The 24,334-nt window shown below is 42.1% G+C and overlaps 2 protein-coding genes across 5 annotated transcripts in view; one reads left to right on the top strand and one right to left on the bottom strand.

The window, feature by feature from the left end:
• Positions 1 to 62: 62 nt before the first annotated feature.
• NUDCD2 (NudC domain containing 2) lies at positions 63 to 4,929 on the bottom strand. The gene is made up of 4 exons (XM_075009617.1): positions 4,683 to 4,929; positions 2,421 to 2,469; positions 1,059 to 1,210; positions 63 to 766 (listed from the first exon to the last, which is right to left on the bottom strand). The coding sequence occupies exons 1-4, from the start codon at positions 4,869 to 4,871 to the stop codon at positions 683 to 685; spliced, it is 474 nt and encodes a 157-aa protein (XP_074865718.1). The 5' UTR covers positions 4,872 to 4,929; the 3' UTR covers positions 63 to 682.
• A 164-nt stretch (positions 4,930 to 5,093) lies between these two features.
• HMMR (hyaluronan mediated motility receptor) overlaps positions 5,094 to 24,334 on the top strand; it is a 29,297-nt gene continuing 10,056 nt past the window's right edge. Inside the window, exons 1-11 of one of the 4 annotated variants that reach the window (XM_075009468.1) lie at positions 5,094 to 5,218; positions 11,371 to 11,493; positions 12,323 to 12,411; positions 13,301 to 13,351; positions 14,377 to 14,565; positions 15,519 to 15,593; positions 17,137 to 17,237; positions 19,952 to 20,026; positions 20,996 to 21,174; positions 22,373 to 22,521; positions 22,773 to 22,987. In XM_075009468.1, the coding sequence (XP_074865569.1) occupies positions 5,173 to 5,218; positions 11,371 to 11,493; positions 12,323 to 12,411; positions 13,301 to 13,351; positions 14,377 to 14,565; positions 15,519 to 15,593; positions 17,137 to 17,237; positions 19,952 to 20,026; positions 20,996 to 21,174; positions 22,373 to 22,521; positions 22,773 to 22,987 (1,292 nt within the window). In that variant the 5' untranslated portion in view covers positions 5,094 to 5,172. Of the gene's footprint in view, positions 5,219 to 11,370; positions 11,494 to 12,322; positions 12,412 to 13,230; positions 13,352 to 14,376; positions 14,566 to 15,518; positions 15,606 to 17,136; positions 17,238 to 19,951; positions 20,027 to 20,995; positions 21,175 to 22,372; positions 22,522 to 22,772; positions 22,988 to 24,334 lie in introns of those variants that run through there. The other 3 variants (XM_075009467.1, XM_075009469.1, XM_075009470.1) reach the window with 3 other exon arrangements.

Here is a 24,334-nt window from a genome sequence, read left to right as displayed (position 1 = left end):
AGCCGCATCAATTTCGAAGTGTTGCTGCCGCCCGCATGCTAATGAAGCACTGAATATGCATTTCAGCGCTTCATTAGTAAACTTCGAAATGGCCATTTGCGTGGCCATTTCGAAGTTTGGGGCTAGTGTAGACGCAGCCTAAGAGTGGTATCTTTGTTTCTGCCATTTCTTGATCTACCTTCCTAACACACACACAGCTGCGAGGGCTGAATTGAAACACACAGTGCTGCTAACCAAGTGAGAGCTGCAAAAGTACTTTTTACATTTAAAAATAGTTATTTCAAAGTTAAACACAATGGTAGATGGTTTGCCTGTAGCACTAATTCTCCCCAAGAGGATGAGTGAGGACATTTAGATAGCATTCTATTACTGTGCCTCTACAGCACTTTATTGTAGAATATATCCAAAACTCAATACTGCTTAAAAGCAGTAGTGAGATCTTTAAAGTACATCCATCATTTGTGCATATTTTCCATTAGCACAAAATTAAAAATGAGCCTTAAACTTCCTGTTTGTCTTGATCCTGCTAAAGGACACCACTGACACCTCTGTATGGAGAGGGTATTTAAACATGCTGACATTCATTCTGTACGCAGGTGAAGTCTTCATCAATTATGTATTCCACTACTTAAGTTCAACACACAATTTCTTTCTGGGTCTTTAGAATACTGCTCAAAGAAGTTTATTTTTCAAGTTTGGAAAAGTCTGGTCCTCCTTTGCTGTAATTCCCAGAAATTTCTGCCCCACTGAAGTCAAAGCCAGGATTCTGTAGAGAGATAAAGATTCAATAAAGGTTAATACTCATAAGTTTAGAAGAGTGTAAACAAACTGATAAACAACATTCTGGTTGTTATGTTCTTGGGAACTGCCACAGCTGAAATTCTCCAGTGAATGTACAAATTTCTGCATACATGCATCAAAAATTACACATAAAGGGTGACTGGGATTCTGGTTGGTGGCTTGCCTACCTACACAAGGGACTGCTTAATTTCACGGCCATAACCTGTGCATAATTGTATAACTAAGGCACAAATAGTAATTAGTTTCCTCTCACTTGCCTCTCTTTGGAATCTCTCCAGTGTAAGTTTCCTCTGCATTTGGTCCTGCACCCAAGGATCAGCAGCATACTCATTTTCTAATAGAGAGGTCCAACAATTTCCAGCATCTCGATTTGTCTTCATTAGAACAATACGTATCAATTTTCTGTCTTCTTTATAAGAAAAACAGAAACAAAATGTTGGACTTCTGAAGTGTTATTAAAATTGAATTTGGTTGTGAAAGTATAATTTAGTGAATTTTCTGGTGAAATTTCCTTCTTAAAGCCTATGCAAAAAGATATTTCATTCACTGACAAAGAAGACAAACTCAGAAACCTAGACTAACATGTTACAAAACAAGTTGTAAATTCAACAGGGGAAAAAAACACCTTTATTTCTATGCTTAAAACATATTTCCTCCACCCCATCTAACTGGAATCTTTCTGGAAGAACCAACTCGTGAGAAAAGTTTATATTAATATGTACATCTTGGCTTAGGGGAATTAATGAACTTGCAGTCATGGTAACAATGTTCAAAATCGTCAACAATAAGAGGGAAGGAAATTATTTTAGATGGCATATTGAGATGTAAAAAGTAATGGGATGAACTTAACAAAACGAAAATCTAGGTTGAATGTAAAGAAGAAAAAAAAATCTGGACAATGAGGCCTGACTGCTTAAGACATTTACAACTAGATGAATATAACCAACATTCCAAAATGTACAACTAATCCTGCACTGACATGGAATGGACTAGATGACTTAATATCTTCCTTCATCTCTAATTTCTATGAGTCTCACTAAAAAAGCAAAGACATCATTAGGCTGGTTTTGTGTTGTGATCCAAGAACTTCATGTCTGAAGAAAGCAGATCATGAAAATTACTGTATGCTCTGTTTTTTAAAAAAAGAAAAATTTCAATGGGCGAAGAGATTTAAACAGACAGGTTATGCTTGCACTAGCAAGTTTTGCCGACAAAACCAGTGGAACGTCCACACACAAAATGCACTTTTGCTGACAGCATTTTGCCTCTCAGGCATGAGGCATAATGCTGTTGTTGACAGATTCTGATGACAAAAGCTGAATGGACGCTCTGTGGGGGCCTTCTGTCAACAGACAGGTTGTCTACAACAGTGAGCAGCCCTGTCTGCTGTGCTTCCTGGTATTTTTTTGTTGAGAGAGCAGCCGGGCAGTCCGGCTGCTTTGTCGACAGAGCGGAGCGCTCGTCCTATTGGCTTTAGGCGTGCGGCTACACTTAGCCGACAGAAGCTTTGTCAGGAAGTCTCTTCTGACAGTGACTTCTGTCAACAGAGCATTGCAGTGTAACTGTAGCCACAAAGAAATGTAACCGTCCTTTACATTTTAACAGAAGCAGGTCGTTACCTAATGTCCACGTCCCTTCATCAGCTATTGTGGAGTCAAAGAGTTTACCCTGAAAGAGACAATGGCAAGGTTATGTAAGATGGAAGTTTTTCAGTATTCAGTTAATACTGACTCCCAAAGCATTACCACCAGTTTCTACAGGCATTTGAATGCTTCCTATGGTTTAAAAAGCAACTATACGATAAGCAGGAATGAAAAAGCTCCAATGATTATTATAGCTAAAATAGTTTTTTAAAAAAAGTAGTTAAGTAAAAATTGTTTAAAAATAGTCGCTTAATACAAAATGCCTGTCACTGTTTCAACAGCTCCACTCAATGAAACAGACTGTCCTTCTCGGTGGGGGGGATCCCATTTTAATGTGACTTCCCATCAAGGTTCCACTATGTCTCTAAAGTGCCACGCACCTATGGCACAATAGAAAAAACCTATAGGCTACGTCTACACTAGCCAAAAACTTCGAAATGGCCATGCAAATGGCCATTTTGAAGTTTACAAATGAAGTGCTGAAATACATATTCAGCGCCCCATTAGCATGTGGGCGGCCGCGGCACATCGAAATTGACACGGCTCCTTTTCGAAAGGACCCTGCCTTCTTTGAAGTCCCCTTATTCCTATGAGCAGATGGGAATAAGGGAACTTCAAAGAAGGCAGGGTCCTTTCGAAAAGGAGCCCTGTCTGGACGAGCGGCGCGGCAGTGAGCCGCGTCAATTTCGAAGTGCTGCAGCCGCCCGCATGCTAATGAAGCGCTGAATATGTATTTTAGCGCTTCATTCGTAAACTTCAAAATGGCCATTTGCATTACCATTTCGAATTTTTTGGCTAGTGTAGATGCAGCCATAGTGATGCAGAGAATGCCAATGGGAAAGAAAATGGGCTTTCCAATTAGAAAGAAAGACTGTTTTGAAATACTAAGATAAATCCTTCCGTATACATGTCTTGCTTTTGACAACTGTGAAACAAAAACTTGTGGTCATACTGTAGAATCTCCACTGCACCAATCCTGAAACTGTCTCATTTCTTTTCTTTTTTTAAAAATAAAGTTGGTTCTTTCATTCCCAGTGGTACTCTATAATGCATTATTAAAGGTGCTTTACTGTTAACTAATCAAGTACACTAAAGGCAAACTTTGTAATATATTGTTTGTAATTAGGTACAATAAGATAAAATATTAAAGGGACAATGCCAAGACAAAAATAAATTTTGAGTTATCATCTATGTTATCAATACATTATTTTAATTATTTATTTGTATAACACTAATAGTATAGTAAGCATTTTAAAGAGTGACAAGAAGATGACAAGATCCTTAGACTGAAGAGGATATTTAAAGTCTCCATCTTCAACATGCTTAAGACACATGAAATCAACTATTCTAATTTGGGGACTGAGTAACTGACCCCCTATGCTTATGTTTCTACTCAGTTTCACTTAGGTTCTCATGTACTAGTAGAACACAATGGTTTGCTTTTCAAGCACTGGTAGAAGTATCTGAATCCTCAAAACTGGTTTTACCGTTTTCAGGAAAAACAAACAATAAACATTGTAATAGCAGATTTTGTAAAAACCTGTTGTACTAATACGTTTTATCAAATACATGTAAGATTCTGGGCATAAAGTTACTTCTCTCTCAAGTGGCAAATAATGAACATCAAAGACTGAGAAATGAGACCATATCCTGAGTTGTTTAGAGTGCTGTTGTGCTAGTATCAATGCCAAAACATTATTAAAAAACAGGCCAATACACCAGCTCTGGTGGAGCGAAAGAGACATACGTGCGAGCTGACATACGCTTAGACCAGAAGAGCTCTATGTAAGAGAGCAAACGCCTCTTGAGGTTTATAAGCCTTGTGAGTAGATCTAGTATTCTCCGGGTGAAAGAGCCTACTCCCATTTACCCTGTTGATAGAGAGCACTAGTTTGTTTTTAACTTTTACTATGAAATGCCAAACTCTTGGCTAGGAGAGCTGTTCCCAGCCGCCCACAAGAGCTGCGCCCCAGCCAGCAGGCGCCAAAGGAGACCCCTCAAGACGGCCACGGCAAGGACACAGGGGCCTGCCAGAGATACTCGCCGCGGTGCTGGAAGCGGCCTCTCCCCCAGGGCTCCCCACCAGAGCAAGCCGGGACACGAAGGGGCTGTACGTTCCCCCCCTGCGAAGTGGCGCCGCAGCAAGCGCACCCCGCGGATCCTGGCAGGCAGCAACAGCTGCTAGGACCTCCCCGCGGCCTGGGCCGGGCCGGGCCTCGCCCCTCTGCCCCGCGCTACCTTGAGCACCTCCTGGCCGCGCACGGCCAGCGCCAGGTGCCGACTCTGCAGACTGCACTGCACGTCCTTCGCCCGTGTGCCCGGCGGGACCTGCACCTCGACGAACACCTCTTCCAGCGTCTGATACCAGCAGCCCCACGGAGTCGCGCAGGGCACCACCCCGCTGCGCTCCTCAAAGGCGCCTGACATTGAACTCGCGTGCGCTCACCGCACACCCGCATGCGCCACAGCCAGCGCAAGGGCTCACTTCGGCGCACGCGCAACCTCACCTTTCCACGCCTGCGCCGGTCTCGCGGCTGGCCCGTGCGATTTGGTACGCATGCTCCAGGCACCCGTGCTGATTGGCTCTGTGGCTCGTGAGGCTTGCGGATGGGGTTGCGTGATTGGCTGTCAGGGGCTTGCGAAGTAGGCGGTTGGCAGTTTGAACCTGGGGAAAGCTGAGTGGGTCGCGAAACGCGACTGGTTGAAGCGACCCGGAGCAGCTTCAGCCATGGCCTTCCCCAAGGCCCCTCTCAAGCACTTGGACGAGGCTACTGGTGAGCGCATTCAGGGCCTAGTGATAAGGCTGCCTGTCGCTGCCCTTGGGGGCTTTGTGGGGCTGGGGCGTTCCGTCACCTCGCAGAGGCTGGGCCTGGGGGCGTCTCTGAGGCCTGGTATTGCTCGGCCATAGGAGCTACCTGAGTGGTGCTGAAGGCCTCTCTCGTGCCTGAGACGCTCGTGGGCGCCCAGGCCGGCCCGCCCGTGAGCCTTGATTAACCAGTTTATGGCTAGCCCCTGAGGGCCGGCGTTGGACGCTGAGCCCCTGAGGGCTAGAATCCGGGTGGGCAGCCGTCCCTGGCCTAGGGCCCGCCATCAGACCTGGTCCTGCCTGTATGCGGCTCTAAAAAGCCGCCGGCGTGGGCTGCCAGGTCAGCAACGCGGTTCTTGGATTCTGGTCGCCACTCGGGTGTTTGGAGCTTTGGCCTGCTAAACCCAGAGTTGTGAGTTCAGCCCTTGAGGGGGCCAGGTAGGGATCGGGGGAAAATGGGTTTAAAAAAATCTATCAGGGATGGTGATAGTCACTGCACTCACAGCAGTACTTGGACTCGATGATGACTCAAGGTCCATTCCAGTTCTATGAGAGAGAGAGAGAGATTTCTACGTTGTTGTTGTCATAATGCTGAGCTGAGGTACGCTTCTGTGTTTGCATCATCCGCGGCTTGTGAGCAATGTAGTGGTATGTATGGAGACTGGATCTTCCTCCTTTCTAGAGCTGCTTTGTTGCCGAAACTGGAATGTAAATGGCAGCACTTAAGCCTTGTAGAGGGCAGTCGGTTAAGACTCATACTTGACAAGAAATTCTGTGGTTGTGTTGCTAGTGTGCATTGCGATTTTACTTTAGGCATTGAAAGCTTCCTTGTCTGTGGCTTCTAGTTATGAAGTTCTAAAAAGATTGTTTTTTCCTGGGATTGTGATGTTTCTGAAGATATGACTTATTCTAGTTTTTGGGTTAAATTCTGTGGCCTGTATTTTGAGGGAGAGGACAGTGGTCTAAGTGGTTGTCCCTTTGTTGTCTCCAAATCTGAATCTAGTTCCCTCTTTCATCCACCTCACGGAGAGAATAATAACAGAGAGATAGCTGTGTTAGTCTATATTCTATCAAAACAAAAAGGCAGTCCAGTAGCACTTTAAAGACTAACAAGATAACTTATAATGGACTGCCTTTTTGTTTTGATGGAGAGAATAGGATTGCCTCCTTTGTTATCAGTAAATTCTTATGCTCGCACCTCTGCTGTTATTGTAATGAAAAGTACTGCATGGAATCTTTTCGGGGAAAAGGCAAAATGCCGCATTTATTGGTAACACACATATATCAATCAACACTTATCATATGCATATGATATATCCCATTCCCATTCATACACACAAGCACACTCCTGTCTTGTTGCTGTTACCAGTAGTTGCTCCACATAACTGCACTGGCCAGGTGAGTTAGATGGGAGAGGAGTGGAGCCGGGCTTCTGCTGATCTGGATCGGTACTCCAGTGATGACAAGATAAAACCTGGGGTCCCTGTGCAAGAGGCCTTCATTTATACAGTCCCCTCTCTCAGGCAGGTTGCCCCAAGCTAGCCATCTCATGCATATGCTGCATAATCTGGGAAAGCAGTCTTAAGAATATGCATTTAGCACCTTCTTCTGGGTGGTGCTTCCAAAGGTGTCCATGTGTCCAGTCTTCTTTCAGTGGGCCCACTTCACAGGCTCCATTGTTCTCACTGGTCTTGGATCTACCTTCTCCATACCTGGTGGTGCTGGTCTCCCATGCCTTTCCATTCACACGTCATTCCCTCAACAGGGCAATCAATTAAGCAATCCAAAAAGAAAGGGTACAGAGAGTTTTTGTCTTTACCTTACCTACTGCTAGGAACTGTTCTACAAAGATAACTAAATTTCTGTATAACGGCTTAATACAATGATACATAAAGTGACTTGACAATATTTAAAAACTCCAATGAGAAGATAGTTAAAACAGAGATGTATCCACACTGTCAACTCTCATGCTTCAAATTTCCTTCAGGGTGAGGAGAGATCTTTTCCTTGCTGTGTAACTGGCAGCAGGTTTTTGGGTTTTTTTTTCCACTGTTCTCTGAAGCATCATCAGTTTGTTTAGGCTAGGATCTTGTCACCATAGGAGGGGGGGCAGAGTACTCTGAGATAGTAAAATATTTCTTAGATGACTTGCTGGTATGTCTTGCTCATATGCTCAGAGTCTAACTCCAGATAGAGAACCCCAGTAGACCTGTTGTACATGGTTCATTAAGATTAGCTGCTGGCAGATGGTTTGCTTATCTGACCACTTGAAGGCATGGAGCCTCACAGCTTCCAATGATCAGGGATAGCGAACCATGGTCACTGGGAGCTGTGGGGCTCTGTGCCTGTGAGCACTCAAGTAAATAAATTGTCTTGAGGTCTGTCCGTGGCTAATCCTGATGAACGGTGTGCAAACCAGTTCTCCACCCTGCTGACACTGATCAGAAGATCAAACAGGAAACGGTTTTTTCCAAGTCGTATAAGCAATTTTGGCTGGGAGCTCTTTCTTTGTGCGTGGGACATGGATTGACAGCCAGCATCATCTGGGCATGTCTCTCCAAAGCAATTTACAGGCATTGTTGATATCTTTGTCTTGTATGCCAAAGGTAGAAAAAAACTGTCTTTATTCCTGACTACTAAATTGGTTTGGTCTAATTAAGTCATTCAGCATAGGGGTATATGAGCTATGTCATGTCAAGAGTTTATACAGGTGATCTATGGCCCTGGTGTGTCAACAGACTAGCCACGTGTGGCTATTTGGCCAGTTGAGCGCAGGTAGTTTTGAGCAATAAATTTATATTCAGGATAATGTGGCTAATTTGCTATAGCAATAGCTACTATAGCAGCTACTGCTACAGAACTGGTTGGACAACACAGATCTATGGTCTTTACTGGCCTTAATCCCTATGAAATGTACTAATGAAACTTACATTTAGGGCATAAACAGCCTCTAATGGGCTGATAGGACTAGCCCTGTAGGAAGGATAACCTTGTAGCAGTCTTGTGAAAACTTCATTTACATTTTTGCTAGGGATGTTAATGCTTAATTGGTTAGCATCATTCTAAATGGACGATATTTACTGGTTGATGTTAACTGATAGAAGCTGGAACAGCCCCCCTCCCCCTGCCTGCTGTGGCTTGAGGGGGTGCAGGTCTAGAAGAGTTGTAAGGTGCTTGGCCTGGGGACTTAGGTGGGATGGGAGTACAAGAGCATGCTGGGGGTCTGGTCAGGAGAGGCCTCAGGAGTGGTCTGGGGGTGTGGGATCTTGGTGATTGAGGGGAAGGGCATTTACTTGCATATGTCCCCTAGGCAGCTATACTACATGCACCCTGCCGTTCCCAGAGACCAGTCACCAGTTCTGTTATTGTCTGTGATTCTGGCCAATGGGTGTGGGGAGGAGAGGCTTCCAGGCAGTGATTCCCTGTGCTACCATTAGCTCGGCTGTGGGGAGGTGGAGGGGCAGCATGCAGAGCTTGCTTCTGCCTTTGCCAGGCACAGCCCATTGGCCCTGGCTTGCCTGGATTCATCCTCCAGAGCTGGCACTGGTGTTCCAGCCGTGTGAGGGTGGGCATCAGTCCTAGCTCCATACTGAATGGTGGGGCTGAGCCATGGGGGTGGGGACTGCTCTACAGGTTTCCTATATCGACAATAGTGTGTCATTAGCACTGAATACTACTGACTACAATTTCCATTCAACCGTAGGTCACTGTTCACTCCTTTTAGAGTAGGGATATTAATGGTTACCAGTTTGCCTCTTCCTAAATAGATGAGACTTATCAGTTACGGTTAACCAATAAGGGCTGGAGCAGCCCCCCACCCTGGGCAGGCAGGGAGTTGTTCCAGCACCATGGGGCTGCATCAGGTGGGGGGCTCTCCAGAGCAGCTGCTATGTGCAGCAGCCTGGGGTGGGGTGCCCCTGGGAAGGTTGCAGACAGGGCCCTGGCTAGAGCACCTCTGCACCCAGCATGCCTGGATTGCTAGGAACTGCTGTGGGCTTGGGGGCATTGGAGAGGCCACTTCCCTAGCCCCCCTCTCTTTAACTGGTTAACCAATAGGTTAGCCTACTGTTTAACTGGTTAACCAATTAAATAGGATTTTACACCCCTATTTCAGAGTAATATCTCAGGTTGAAATGCCTAACACAAGATACAAAAAGCAAAAATTTATCTGCACAAAATCTTAACTGGTGACAATTTAATACAGAGCTTTTAAGAAATTCACTATGAATTTCGATTCACAATAAGTATTTCAGTGATTTCATCTGTATGTAGCCCCACCAGCATATATGTAATGAGGTGGTATAAAGTGACAATTCATATCAATTCAATCCTTGACCTCTGTACCAGTAAATCAGCCCTGGAAACTGGAACAAACTGATAGACTCATGTAGAGTAGCTTCTAAGGCTACATCTACACTAGAAAATAAAATGGACTTTAATAAATTCAGTTTTTTTTAACTGTGATCTTAAAAACTCAAAGTTAAGTGTCCACAGATGTTCCAGGAAATTGACTTACCATTTCTCCATGTCAGCTTACCGCATCTCTGTTGCCTTATCCAAATTTGAAAGCGCAAGAAGTGCATTGTGGGTACCTATTTTAGTGTGCCTTAGCCCTCTTGCATTCTGTGAGGTTTTATACCACTGGCGCGGCAGGGGCAGGGAATTGCCGCAGTGGCTCATGGGTGTTTGATGCCATGATGCCAGAATGCAAAGCACTCTCCCAGAATTTAAAGCATCCACAAACTGCATGAAAACAAACCAGAGATCATACCATTTTTCTCTAGCCTAGTGCTAGTGCAAGCATGGATCCTGGAATGCTTCAAATTGTTGCACAGACCATTATGGCAACTTCCCTGGAATGTCATGCAGTTTATGCTTCGATGATGAGGGCAGGGAGCTGAGGTGATGGTTGCATGTGATGAAGATGTTCAAGAGGAAATCGCTCAACTTTGGAACAGGAACTTAGGAATGCTGGCTGCCCTGGATGCATCTGACAGTAGAGTAGCAGTTTGGACTTGTGAAACGAGCACACGCTGGTTAGGATTACATCATTTTGAAGTTATTGGAGAACCAGCAGTAGGTGCAGAGCTTTTTTGCATGTGCAAGTCCGCTTTTATGGAACTGTGAGATTTGCTGGCCCCTGCCCTGAACTGCAGCAATACAAGAATGAGACCAGTTTTAACAGTTCACAAGCGAGTGGCAATCGCTGTATGGAAATTTGCAACACCCAACAGATACTGGTCAGTTGCAAATCAGTTGAGAGTGGGCAAATCTACAGTGGGGGCCATGGTGGTGCAGGTAGCCAATGCAATCTGTTGATGTCTCCTGAAGAGCACCATGATCCTGGAAGAGGCACAGGCTGTAGTGGATGTCTTTGCTGCAATGGGGTTTCCTAACTGCAGTGGGGCAATAGATGGCATGCCCATTCCCATCATAGCCCTAGACCACCTGGCCTCTGCGTATATAAATAAAAAGGTATACTTTCTGATGATGATGCAGGTGGTATTAGATCACAAAGGTCATTTCACCGACATTAAGGTGGAATGGTCAGGAAAGGTTCACAACCTGTGCGTCTTCAGCAATTCTGGTTTGTACAGAAAGGTCCTGAATAGGACTTTTTTTTTTCCCCAGACCAGAAAATCAAGATTGGTGACATGGAGATGCTTATAGTAATGCTGGGTAACCCTATTTACCCTCTGCTCCCTTGCCTCATGAAGCCATACACAGGCACACTGAACCGCAGCAAGCATTAGTTCTAATTCTTGTGAGTTTCCAATAACTACTTATGTAGACTTCAGTGTACTCTTTAAATCTGTCTGCATGATTGCAGACCACAAAGATAGCTTATGGTTGTGGTCCAGACATAAACAGATACGAACGATTTGCTATGGGTGTAACTCTACAGCTGATGCAATCTGCAGAATACTTGGACAAGTGATGTTTTCTGCTCTTTTATTTAGTTATTTCCTGTGCAGAAAAGGGACCAAATCCAGAAAACTTACCTCTGCATTTTAAAAATTGTGAGAGTGGTATGAGCTGGTTGGTGACAATCAAAAAGTAAAACACTCCTCTTAGCTAGCTTTCTCTCCTGTGCTGAACATCTCATTCCCTCATTTCTAGTTTGTGTCCCATCACCAGGATCCTATGAAGTCAAATCTTCAGAGACATTGAAAGGACCTCTGTCCTTTAACAAATCCCAACAATTCAAAAAGCAGAAATCCCGACGGTTTAGAAAGCAGAAAGGTAAGTATACCTACAACTTGGCAAATTTGCAAATTGAAAATTTTTCAAAGGGCTTGCAGTGCTAAAACTATTGCCTGGTCTGTACTTAAAAATTAGATCAACTTAGCTACATTGTTCAGAGCTGCTGAAAAATTTTGCACCCTAAGTATTAAAGTAAGGTCAACCTAACCTTGTGGAAAGGCAAGAGAATGCTTCTGTTGACCTATTTTGCACCTCTAGAACAGGTGGACTCACTAAATGCATAGAAAAATTTCCTTCATCAGCACAGCTGTAGCATAGACATGACCTTGGTGCTAACTTGCTGCTGCTTTAGTTTGCTTTCTCAGTGCTGACGTTATGGTCTGTGCTCTTGCTTCTGCTTCGTGTTGGGTTATTGACCGCTTGCTTCTACCTGAAAAGGCTGCAAACAGTTTAAAAGTATGCTATTTGAATTTCCTTTTTCCAGTAATGCTTCACAATTTTCACTGAAATGTTAGGGATTTCTTTTCTTACTTGCTTCGTGCATTCGTGCTACCTACCTATACAGTTTCTCCTTCATGCTGTGATGGAGGAGGGTAGTGTAAGCTATAAGCTAACAATAACACTTACTTTCCTGAATGTATGCTTCAGGATGGGTGGGAAGCTGAATGGTAACTGAATAGACTGATATGATTCTGGGTGTCTTAACTATTGTACTGTGCGAGGTATAGAAAATAGTTATTTCCAACATTGGGATTTGAGGTGGGCATTTTAACAAAGATCAAAGTCTACATTTTCACTTATAGTCTTTCCACAAGAAGAGTCCCTCAATCTTGACCCATTAATGTGTTTTTAAACTTGTTCTCCACAGGGGAAATGGGAATTCAACAGAATATGACAGGTGAAATGAATGACTGCTTGCCCACAACTGCAAGAAGACTTAAATCTCTGGGATCAGCAGTAAGTCTTTTTGTGTTTCTGGTATAGCTCTAGTCATGGTATTAATTTAGACCACTCAGAATTTGGGTATTTAAAACCAAGTGCTTGCCAAATTTTTAAACAACTTGATAGTATAACTAAATTTATTTCCCAGGCCCATTCTTGTGTTCGGATGCTGTAAGGATTAAGAAGGAAGACATTTTCTGATTGAATGTAGGGTAGTCAAATCTCAAGGTCAATAGAAACTCTGCCTGTTTTTGGAGAGGTGATCCCTTTTTCTGAAAAGGGGGAGGTAGGGAATAGACCAAGTGCTGGTGCTCTTTCTGTTTAGTGTGTGTAGAGGGAAGAGGGAGGTGCTAAGTAGCTATTGAGCCGCTTCTGCCTTCCCCAAAGAATAAAGTGAAAAGCAGAAAGCCCATATATGGGGACATGAGAGGCTGAGAACCCCAAGTGCCAAGGATGTTGGGGTGGGGACAGCCTGTGAAGTCCTGTGAAGAGAAGGGTCAGAACACATTTGGTGTGTGAAAGTCAATTAAATATTTGTAACTTGTGGGAGATGGGGGTTTGGTGCAGCTTTGAGGCTTTTTTGGGGGTTGTTTTTTTAAAAAGTGAGAACATGGGCTAGTAAATTCCATGGTGGGAAGTTTTGCTAACACAACTTCAGGTTTAGGTTTTCACTATAATACATGAATCAATATAAAACTCCCTATGATCATATTGGTTCAAATAGCTCAGTATCGTGGGTCTCATATAGTGGCAGTTAATCAGTGACTTTTTCTTTTTTTTTTTTTTTCTTTTCAAAAAACTCTGCAATGGAATTATGCCTCAACTGACTACCAGTTAGTACTCAATTTCTGGGCTTTCAGGCATGAGGCTATGTAACCCTTACATGCTTTTCTCCTATCTAAAGGATACAACCCTCATGAAAGAGTTGAAAAAACAAAAGATGCTTGAGAAAGAGGTATGTAAAGTTTGTGTTTTTTGTTTTTTAAATGTGATCATCACAATTGGTTTCACAGGTAATTGCTCTCTAATAAAATATTTAACCAGATACGTCGAGGGAGCTGATGAATACCTCTGTATAATGGCCAAGCAACCTTTACCAAAGTAACTGTAATAACTACAGGGTTCGTCAGTATACAAAATTAAGAGTTTGATTTGAGTGTTGCCCGTTCTGTGTAGATGCTAGTAATATCTAAGCATGCATAGCTGATGCTATGTCTATGTTAGCCTGGATGCTTAGGGAGTTTGATTTCATGCGTCCCTATCAGGTTGGCATTAGCCCTTTACTCCTTGCATCTCACAAGGAGTTCAGGGAGGTCGACAAGAGAAACACTCCCATCGACCTTAGTCAGTGAAGACAGCCAAGTAAATCAATTTTCAGGTGCTTTGATTCTAATGATGCAATTGTGGTAGCTAGAATCAATGTATCTGAAACTGACTTTCTCTCCCTAGTGTAGCTCATTGGGAACTGGTAGGGTATTCTATGTAATTATCTGCTGAAGCTGTGGCTTTGGCATTTCAAATATAAACTTTCAAGTCTGGGAATGTTAAATTTCTCTTCTTTCCCACTAAAACTATATATTTTGGTTTCATGTAAAAATCTCTTCAGTGTTATAGAAGTGTGTGGTTGATAGAGGTGTCTTTCCATCCTTCAATCCACAGGGCCAGGATTGCCCATGCTGCAAGTTGGGACAATCGTGAGATTAGCCTGTCTTGCACACCAGTTGAAATAAACTGAGTAGGGCAAAGTAGCCAGATGAAATGCTAAGGCTATAAAAGCTATTAATCTTAATGGCCAGTGAAGATTTTCTGTAATAAGACTCCCATATCCTTTCCCTTCTTCCAACAATTGAAAGTTGTTTATTACTAAGGGTGATCTGTCTTCACAGGAGAATGGGCATCATTCAGGCTGCACTTTTATTTAATTTTTGTTTTAGAAATTAGAACAGTATAATGAATAGTCACACAACTTATTTCCTCTAGATTCGTGCATTAGTGAGAGAACGTGGTGAGCAGGATAAAAGACTCCAGGCTCTCGAGGAGGATTTCGTGAAGTGTGAAGCAAAACTAACTGCAGCAGTGCGGGAGAAAACATCTCTCTCGGCAAATGTTGCTTCTCTGGAAAGACAACTTCTTGAATTAACAAGAGCCAATGAATTTTTAAAATCAAAGGTATTTGTTTGCACCTCAATCTGCTTAATAAAAAGAGCAGAGACTTGCTATGGTTTTTGTCATTTTCTGTGACAATGACATCCTCAAGCTTGTTAACAAATAAATGTTAATGGTTTTTAGTTTTCAATCTTTAAGAAAAAAGACTGGATCTTGTGTCTGTGTGGGTTGTATCAAAAGAGTGCTCTCAAAAGAGAAGTAAATTCCCTGGTAAATTATCCACCAAAATGCAGTACAGTGAAATAGAAACAAATAGAGTTTATAGGGGAAAAGGTAAAAACAAAGGTTGAAACTCTGTCCCCACTGAAATCTATGGACACTTCTCCACTGTCTTTAGAGGTATGGACTTTACCCACTAGCTTTAATTATTTTGACCAAAGCAATTGGGGCATATCTGAATGTGAGAATGAAGTCCACTGTCAAATGGTGATAGACTCAACATGTGGCAAATTGGAAATTTTGTGTTTGATCCCAAGGTGCAATTATAATTTATGCATAAGCTATTGATAACTTTCAGGGGAAATGTTTAGAGGCTTGTGTGGCTACATTCTGTATATACCATGTTTCTGTGCTTCAACATCATCCCTCCAGTTCTCTGTCCCCATCAGCAATGAGACCTATTGGGCTTTATTAAATGCATCAAACTGACTTTAAATAAATAGAGTAAAACTTCTCTCAAATTATGTTGCAACAATTTAGCAGTAGATACTGAAGAACTTCATGATTTAAGAACATAAAGTCCAAAATTTGCTTTGGCTTGTCAACTGACTTGGCTTAACCTACTACATGCACAAGTGCTTTTTCCTCCCCAAGTCTAGTAAAAAATGCAGATATTCTTTCTTGGAGGTGGGATTAACTGGGGGGAGAGGCAGTGGGAAGACCTTTATTCCTTATTAAATGAATGTTCTGTGCGAAGCTAATTCTGTTTTAAAACACTTTGTTTCTCTCTGGTCAAGTTTTCTGAAGACAGCACACAGAAGAAAATGAGCAGTTTATGCGTGGAGTTAATGAAACTCAGGAACAAGATGGAGGTAAAGAATAAGGTAAATTACTCTACTGAAATTCCTCATGAAGGAATTTGGATCTCCTTCAGAACTGGAAGTATTGTACTAGCTTCTCTACGTAGCAGCTTGCAATTTAAAATGTCTTTAATTAATTACAAATCAACTTTATAAATCATGGATTCTTCCAATATTGCTGTCAGAAGTAGCTTTTCCTCCCATCTGTTTAAATGGGAAGAGTGAACCAAAAAAGGCTCAGGTGACTTCAAGCTTGCACTGCAAGACTACAGCAGAGACAGAAACAGAGCCCAGATGAGGATTCTAGAAATCCTTACGTCACAGCATCTGTGTCTCTGGGATGAAGATTGGATTTAGGATAGACAAGCACCAAAATCTGTTATATTCTATAATTAGATTCCCCAAATCAATGTAAAAAGAGCTTCTCTGGCACTATACTGCTTAACAAGAAGTCAAACACTGTTGCCTTTAGGTACTCCAGTCATTGGTTCCCAACCAGACAAAGAGATCTAGTACTTAAAAACATTTTATATGAGGCTCTTCTAATACCAAAGGATCAGATACTTACTTGCAGATCACTGTTTCAGATCTTACCCAAATATTATGCTGTCATCTTACTAAAGGGTTGGCTAATATTAAAGGGATTTTTTTTAAGTGTTCAGAGGTCAGTGTCCTAGCAGTGATGGACTAGACTACAGGCTTGTAAAAGTCAGTTTGTTAACTTCCAAAGATGGAAGGCCCTTAGTCCACAGTTTAAAATTATTCATTTTAATTTTAAACATGGAATCCAGAGAATTGAAGCAGAAAGGCAAAGTGGAGATGTCTCTGGTGTCTCTTTGTATCCCATCATGTTCATGGAAAGTTACTGGCCCATAGTGGAATCCAGGGTCACATGAGTAGGTGATGGTATTGGTAAAAGCCTTTTGAGTCTCATGCCTTCACATATCCTTACATAGTTCGCAAAATCCCAGGAGTGATCCATTGGTGCCTCAATATTTGAGTCATCTACAGGCAACACCTACTTCACTGGCCCATTGTGGGAGTGGTGTGTCCTTCCTGGACCATCCACACACAATCGGTCTAGTCCTGATGTAAATGTACCTGCAGAATGCATTGATATGTGAATTTTATAACTAGGATAGTACTTGACAAACTTTAACACTTTCATTGACACCTTACATGACACATTTTGTATAAGATTTCTTGCAATTATATAAACACACATGATACAAATAGTCCTCTTCAGTCATACAAGCATCACAATCCAATTCTTTGTGTAGACCCCATTGCCTCATGAAAGCAAGCAATAGTGTCACTTAATTCCATGTAAAAATAAAACCCACTGCTTCCTGATATATTTTCTTACTTTGTACTCTTTTTGAATTCCTAAGTCATAATCTAACAGTATTTGCACTGGTCTGTGCCACTAGTGAATTTTGATTCATGAGCCAAACTGCTGGATAAATAAACCTGGCTCAGTGCTTCATAGGAATATAACTTGTTTGCTGTGTGTTTATGCTAGTAAAACTTCTGTTGTATTCATTTTTCTTTAAAGCATGTCCTTGCTAAACAAGAAGACATGGAACTCAAGCTGCAGACTGTTCAGAGGAATCTAGTGAGTTCCAAAGGAAAAGTGGCACAGTTGGAAGAAAAATTGTAAGTAATAGGAGATGTATTAGCCATGGTATAAATTAGCAGCAGTGGAAAAGTTGGCTACAGCTGTAAGGTTGTAACAATTGGTAAATGACTATCAGATGCACATCCAGATGCCAAGAGGAGTAGAAGTACTGAAAGCAGGAAGTTGACAGGGTCTTGCCAGTAGATTGGAATCTGGTGTAGGGGGAAACTTACACAAAGTGATCCTGCAAATCTGGTTTAGGCTCTAGTATACCAGGCACCTCTTACAACCCTGTGAGTAACACTACCCTTATTGCATGTCTATTTGTAGCAAGACAAAATAGCTCATCTAATATGCCAATTGTGATGAGAATTAAAATCTGTCAACCTTGGGTGATTTACTTTTTTCACTCTGTATGTATTGCATGGTGCAAGATTACAGAAGAAATTGTATGAACTCAAGCCATTGGTGTATTGTAGGCAACCACTTGCCTGACACTAAAGCCTGATCCACACTAGAAGATTAAATCTAACTTAGACCCCTTAAATTCAACTTAGTAAACTGCATTTACACCTCAGTGCTCAACAGGTTTATTTTAAGGGGTTCTAAGGTAGAGTTGCTGACTTCCCCGCAAGGTAACTCAAAGTGGAACTTGAAAAGTCCAACAACACAAGTGGAGACAGCAGCATTATTAAAATTGATTATTAGCCTTTAAACTGTCCCACAGTGCCTCTCAAGGTGTCGTCTATGGTCATTGGTCCACCTCCGCTGCTCTCCAGGTGAGCCAGAATTAGGTGACGGGAAACAGCGGTCATCAGCTTGGGAATTTTGATTAGATTTCCTTTCCTCTTTGGCCAGCATGGCGAGCAGACATGTGGATTGTGTCTCTGTAGCACACCTTGTAGCCATGAGTTCTCAGGATCACAAAAGGGCCCCAGCATGGAGCCTTTCAGAGATCTTGGACCTCATCTCACTTTGGCGGTGGGAGAAGATATTTTCAAACAGCTCAAAGCCAGCAAAAGAAATGCTGATATTGATGCTAAAATATCAGAAGGCACGATTCAGAAAGGGTGCAGCAGGGACACTCAGCAGTACTACATGAAGATCATGGAGCTGAGGCAAAGCTACCAGAAATGCAAGATGACCAATGGTTAGCTGTGGCATCTCCCCAGAAAAGCTGCTACTATGATGAGCTTCATGCTATTCTGGAGACAGATGCAAGCTCTTCCCCCAGAAGACGCATAGACTCCTGTCTTCCTTGGGAGCATGGCAAAGCATGTCCTGATGTGGAAGGAGAGGATGACAGCGGGGTCCATTCCAGCACTAAAGCAGATGCTGAAAGCAGTGAGCTGTTTCTGGAGCTGGAGCCAGTGGAGCCTATCCCCTTATCTTATGAGACAGCTTTAGAGGCAAACCCAGATTCTGGACAGGGCACTTCTAGTAAGTATGCTTTTTTTTTTAATGCTGATAATAGTATGTTGCAACTGTTTGGGGGAGGGTCTGTGCCACTTTCCCTTAGAACAGCTTGTTACTGTATCTGGGGATGGAGTGTGGATCTTGTTTGGACAGAGAACTTAAGGTCTTAGGCACTTTTGGATTCTCCTCAATAGATTTTTTTTTTTGGGGGTGGGGGGGGTGGAGGTGGGGAGGAGACCTGACTTGTTTCTCCTTGCATGGTAAGAAACATTACCACTCCAAGCCACTGGTAAGTAGTCTGAAAGCATGGCCCCACAGATCATTCGTGTAAATTTTCAAACCTGGTACCTGGACAGAGTTGTGTTGAAGGAAGACATCAGCTGTAAAAGAGCTCAGATCATTCTGTTTGCAATTCTTCTGTCTTAAGAGTCATGAAAGTGACCTTGCAGTTGTAATATGTTCTTCCATAGAAACACAGCCATTGTTTCTGTCACTATGTTCATTGTCCTGAATAAAGATTAAAAAGGTTGATATTGCCAGTGACGTTAATATTTCTAAATTTATTTTATCAGGAAATAACCTTGGTAAGAGACAAAGACGGCTAAGTCCAGCTGATAAGATGTTGCCCCAAAGGTGGAGGAAGAAGACCTGTCATGAAATGTTGGAAAATTATTTTGATGTAGTGACAAAGGACAAAATCAGAGCTCTGTGGCTGGAGAAAGAACACGGACTATAAGCATGAATGCATGACTCCTTCATCTCCTTTATGAGCAAGCAGACAGAATTGTTTGATTGTGTCATTGACTGAAAAATCACAACCCAGTGACCTCTGCCTTAATTGAAGCTGTGCTGGGGGAACAGACAGCAAACGCTGCATTCCCCCACTCCAACACACGTCCTCCTATACCTACACATTACTTTTTTCTTTTAGAGGCACAGCATCCCCAGGCCACTCCAAGCACCACTGATACCTGCCATCCTTACCCCATTAATTCTCTCCTGGACAGGGCACTGTATTCCCTCAGCCACTTCGGGCACATGCATGGGAATGACTGAAGATTCAGTATTTGAAACTGACAAAAAATGCAAACTATATAAAATCAAGTCGAGTTTCTTGATGAATTTGTTAGAGTTGCATTTCAATAAATTTTTAGAGTTATAGAATTACTTATCTGGTTGTCTTCTGGCCCATGATTAGATAATATGGTAGTAATCTACAGACAAATGCAGAATTTCTGTTAATTGGCTGCAGGACACTGAACCTCCACCTCTGTGCTACTGTTCTTAAATGTCTGGTTTTAGATCTGTTAAGTGCAGCATATAAACTTATTTTTAGAACTGCTACTGAGAGAGACAAGGCTGAAGAAAAGTCTGATACTGAGAAACTCTTGGAATATATTACAGAACTCAGGTAAGGTTTTTTTCAATTTTAGATTGACAAATCAAGTGTCATTTACACCTAAAGCTTAAGGGTTTGATCAAGCTTTTAATGGTATTCCTAAATTGAATTGTACATACATTGATATTATGATTCTGTCCTTCATATGGGAGGAGAGAAATCTCTGGTTGATTTCTTAAACTTTCAAACCTAGTTTGACTGCTACAAGTTAAGCAAGGCTTCACTTCTCTGTGGACGTAGCTTTCTACGTTACTGTGTATGGATGTCTAGTCAATACTACCTATGCAGAGTTTATGCTGGTTTTCCCTCTTAGATACTGATGTCTTCCAGCATCAGTGGTGCAACTAAATGTATTGCAGATCCCAATATAGTGCTTGCCAATGCATAGTGTTGGAAGCCATCATTTGTAGTAATTTACAGTAAATTACACTAAATTATGTATTCCCTTCCTTGGTTGAGAATCCTGCCCCTTTCAGTGAGTAGGGTTGGAGAGAGATATAAAGATTTGCTGTTGAACAGAGGGAGGGAACCTTGGGCAGAACCTTGTTCTTCATGAAGTGGATTCAGACATCCTGGTGACTTACTTGAATCTGAGACTGACTTTCCACTTCCCTGGGGAAGATGTGAGCTATGTCCAAATGACTGTGGTAGGAGGGACTCTCAACTGAGAGAATTTCATAGGATTCCTCATGAATGTTTCCATACTCTTAGTTAACGCAAGCAATTTTCATTACAAATCAGATTAGAGCAACTTTACCTTTTGAGAGTTAAAGGTAAACTATAAAGACCTGATTTCCATCATTACACATTTCATATAAATTCTGTGTGGAAATCTTCTGTCTGAGAGAGATTCAGTTCTAAATCCTGTTAAGTCACTTGGAACCTCAGAGTTATACAGGATTGTGTTGGTGTAAATTGTGACAAAATGAATGTAAACTTAAGCGAAATGTAATGTTGACAGATGTCTGAATTTTCTCTTAGTGGAGTTGCAGAACAGGTACAGAAGTACAAACTAGATGTTCTCCATATGGAAAAGTTACTGGCGCAAAAGGACCAGGACATTATGGCATTGCATGATTGTTTTGTGGCAAAAGAGGAAGAGCTGTCTAAACTAATCAAAGAGCTCAATGAAAGGTGTCAGTTGCTTCAGTGTGATAAAGGTAATTGTAGCATTAGAAGTTGTGGGCTGGGCCTTAGTCTCTGGGCCTTTCCATGTCCAAACTGATTTCATTTAGATCTTGTAACATGACTCTGAAATGTAGCCTAGTATGTCCTAAGTAAAAGATGTGGTGCATTGTTAAAATGAGCTGCTTTATCTATCATTAGTCCAAATTCTAGTCAGAAATATTGTTGCTAATAAATACTAAAAACATCGCTCAGCTGCAAATGGAGGGGTGGGGCACTGTCTAAACCAGTTCGCTTACATTCTTAGTTCTGAAATTTCACTTGGAAAAATCACTTGGTTCTTGTTCCATATTCTGATATGGTGGCTAATGGGGAGTAAGCCATTCTCTAAGCCAGTGTTTCTCAATCAGGGGTACATGTACCTTTGGGGGGTACACCAAGGTCTTCCGCGGGGTATGTCAACTCTGGATATTTATCTAGTTTTTACAACAGGCTACATGAAAAACACTAAGTAAAAATCTAAAAGGTCATTCAGACAGTGACTTGTTTCTACTGCTTTACATGCCTTACAGTGAAACGTAAGTATGATGTTTCTATTGCAATTCATTTATTTGGTAAGATGGTAGAAAGCCAGCAAGTTTCCAGTAGTAGTCTTCTGTGATGTGTTTATAAGTAGTTTCTAAGTGAGATGTAACTTGGGGCTTGCAAAACAAATCTGACTCCTGAAAAAGATACTGTAATCTGGAAAGGTTGACTGGAACTTGTTTCAAGACCTCAGACTAGCTTAGGACCATGTTTTACAACTGGTAGTATATATACCCTTAGGAGTACACAAGAAAAGTCTGGGGGTACTTATAATTTTTTTTAAACGTTTAAGAGGCAATTTACCTCTGCATTTTTCACAATTGACTGTTGCATACCATGGTATCATCAAGCTCTTGACTGCACTAAATGAATCTCCTCTCTGCACATGCCTCTACAATCCCACCAGTTTGTCTTTTTCTGGGAAATTATTGTGCTTTCTCCTGCCCCACTTTCTTTGATGCTAAGAAAAGTAAAGTCTTAATAGCTGTCCTCTGCATATGAGGAAAAGCTCCAGCAACTCCCAAGTACTGGGAAAGTGATTATTTTAAAAATTAAGGTGAAAGGAGCTAGAGCAACACAGTATGCTATAGGGCACCCACTCTTATTTTAGTCTCAAAGCTCTACTCTATTGGCAACTATCTTCCACAGATAAACTCTTAACTGAGACTAGAGAAAAAGAGCAAACTATGAATGCTGAAATACAAACCTTGAAAAAGAGACTCTGCCTGGAGGAGCAAGAACATCAAGAACTTCAGCAGAAACAGGAAGAGATGTGTTCTCAGCTGCAACAAGAGAAGGTAAACAAAATTCAGACTTCATCTGACTTCTTAGCAAATGCTACTGAATCCTTGCTCTGGTTTAGCTTAAACCTACTGTGAATATATTGACAAATAAGAGGAGACAGACTTGCATAGCTACAGTAGAATACCTGGTCAGTCTCCTGTGACAAGCCCATGCTTTTGTTCATGACAGTTAAGATCAATGTAAATTTAATCAAAAATTCCTTTGTACAAATAGGTACTGTATTTTGCATTTTCTTTGCCTACAGGAACTTTCCAATTCCATACATCAAAAGTTGCTAGAGTTTCAAGAAGAGATGACAAATGAGAGGCATCTTTTGGAGGAAGAACTAGAAGCAGCATTGAATGAGTTAGATAAACTGCATATTAAGGAAGAAAAGGCTGTTGAGTTGGTAAAGCACTTGGAACAAGAGAACAAGTCCAGAGCTGAAGAGCTAGAACAGATGAGAGCAAAGCTGAAAGGGTTTGTGAAAAGAGTAACTCTTTGATTTCTAATCAATTTGGAAATGTCTAACCCCCATTCAGTTTAAAAAAAACAAAAAAAACCAAAAAAAAACCAATACTTTGCTAGAATACACAGGACTGAATTGACCTGTGTCCATTAGCTCTCCTGCCCTCCCCCCATAGCAGTTGGCTCCAATTCAGCTCTTAAATTTCATCAACTCACTTACCCCTTTATAAGGACACTAAGGCTGCATCTACATTACAAGATAAATTTGAATTTAAAGCAGTTAGTTCAATAGTACCACGTGACTGTCTTCACTGAAAATACCATTAGCTCGATTTAGGGAGCATTAATCTCGAGATGGGTATAGCATCAAGCTCGAATTCAGAAGTTCAATTTAAAGGCAAGTAGGGAAGCACCACCTCCTAAAATCGAATTAATTAGCCTCCACAGGTGTCCCCTATCTATCCCACAAAGCTGTGTGTGTTGCACCTGACTCCCTGCTCCTAGTGGGAGTTGGGAAACTGACCAGGCTGCTGCACTCCGGTGGTTGGGTCCAGGCACCCTGCCTCTGGGCAGCTCCAGCCACTGTGGGGGCCCAGGCACCTTGGTGCTGGGCTGTTCGAGCTGGTACGGGGCCAGGCATCCATGGGCAAACAACCACCCTGCAGGCACACTTGGAGTGTGTGTTTTTTTTTTTTTTGTTTTTTTTTTGGGGGGGGGGTTGTTTTTTGGGGTAGTTGAGTTGGGACCGAGGTTGGGGGAACCTATGGGGGGCGGGGGAGTAAACCCTCACATTTAAGGGACTATGCAGGAGAATGGACAGCCCATTAGTCCATTAAATGGGGGGGGGGGGGGGGGTTTACTGTACTAGGGGGAGCAGGGAAATTTGACCAGGGCTGCTGTTCCTGGCTCAGAATGAGGGGCTGAGGAAACTGGGATAAGTTCCCACACTGCACTGCTGCAACAGTCGATGTTTGGTGATTTCAGTGTGGAAGCAATGTGTGGAATTTCTTGGGAGCCTGTGGAAGTGACTATTCTCAAAATAGAATTTAAAAAGACTGGTGGCATAAAATCAAATTTTAATAAATTAGAATTGATCTCATAGTGTAGAGGTAGCCCAAGTTGCTCAGCAATTAAAGGACTGAGTATTAGTGGCTGTTTAACCAGTGTGTTTTGTTTTAATTCTGCAGCAAAGGTGTTAAATCAATTGCTTTTATTTCACTTCTGCCCAAAATTAGGGTGTCTAATCTTAGAATTGAAGGTGAAATTAATGAACTGATAGACACAGTTTGAAGGAAGATAACCCCTTTAAAAAAAAAAATGGGGGGGGGCGGTTATACACAAATATATTCTAAGCTATTT

This window comes from Carettochelys insculpta, chromosome 15 (assembly GCF_033958435.1).
Source record: "Carettochelys insculpta isolate YL-2023 chromosome 15, ASM3395843v1, whole genome shotgun sequence".
In the NCBI taxonomy this organism is placed as follows: Eukaryota; Metazoa; Chordata; order Testudines; family Carettochelyidae; genus Carettochelys; species Carettochelys insculpta.
Note: the sequence above shows the minus strand (reverse complement) of the source record. Positions and strands in the feature narration are given on the sequence as shown.

Coding starts and splice junctions, on each gene's coding strand:
- NUDCD2 (XM_075009617.1), bottom strand. CDS start 4,871: ATGTCAGGCGCCTTTGAGGAGCGCAGCGGGGTGGTGCCCTGCGCGACT. Junction 2,470..4,682: donor GCGGCCAGGAGGTGCTCAAG/GTAGCGCGGGGC, acceptor TGTCTCTTTCAG/GGTAAACTCTTTGACTCCAC. Junction 1,211..2,420: donor TGAAGGGACGTGGACATTAG/GTAACGACCTGC, acceptor TTTCTTATAAAG/AAGACAGAAAATTGATACGT.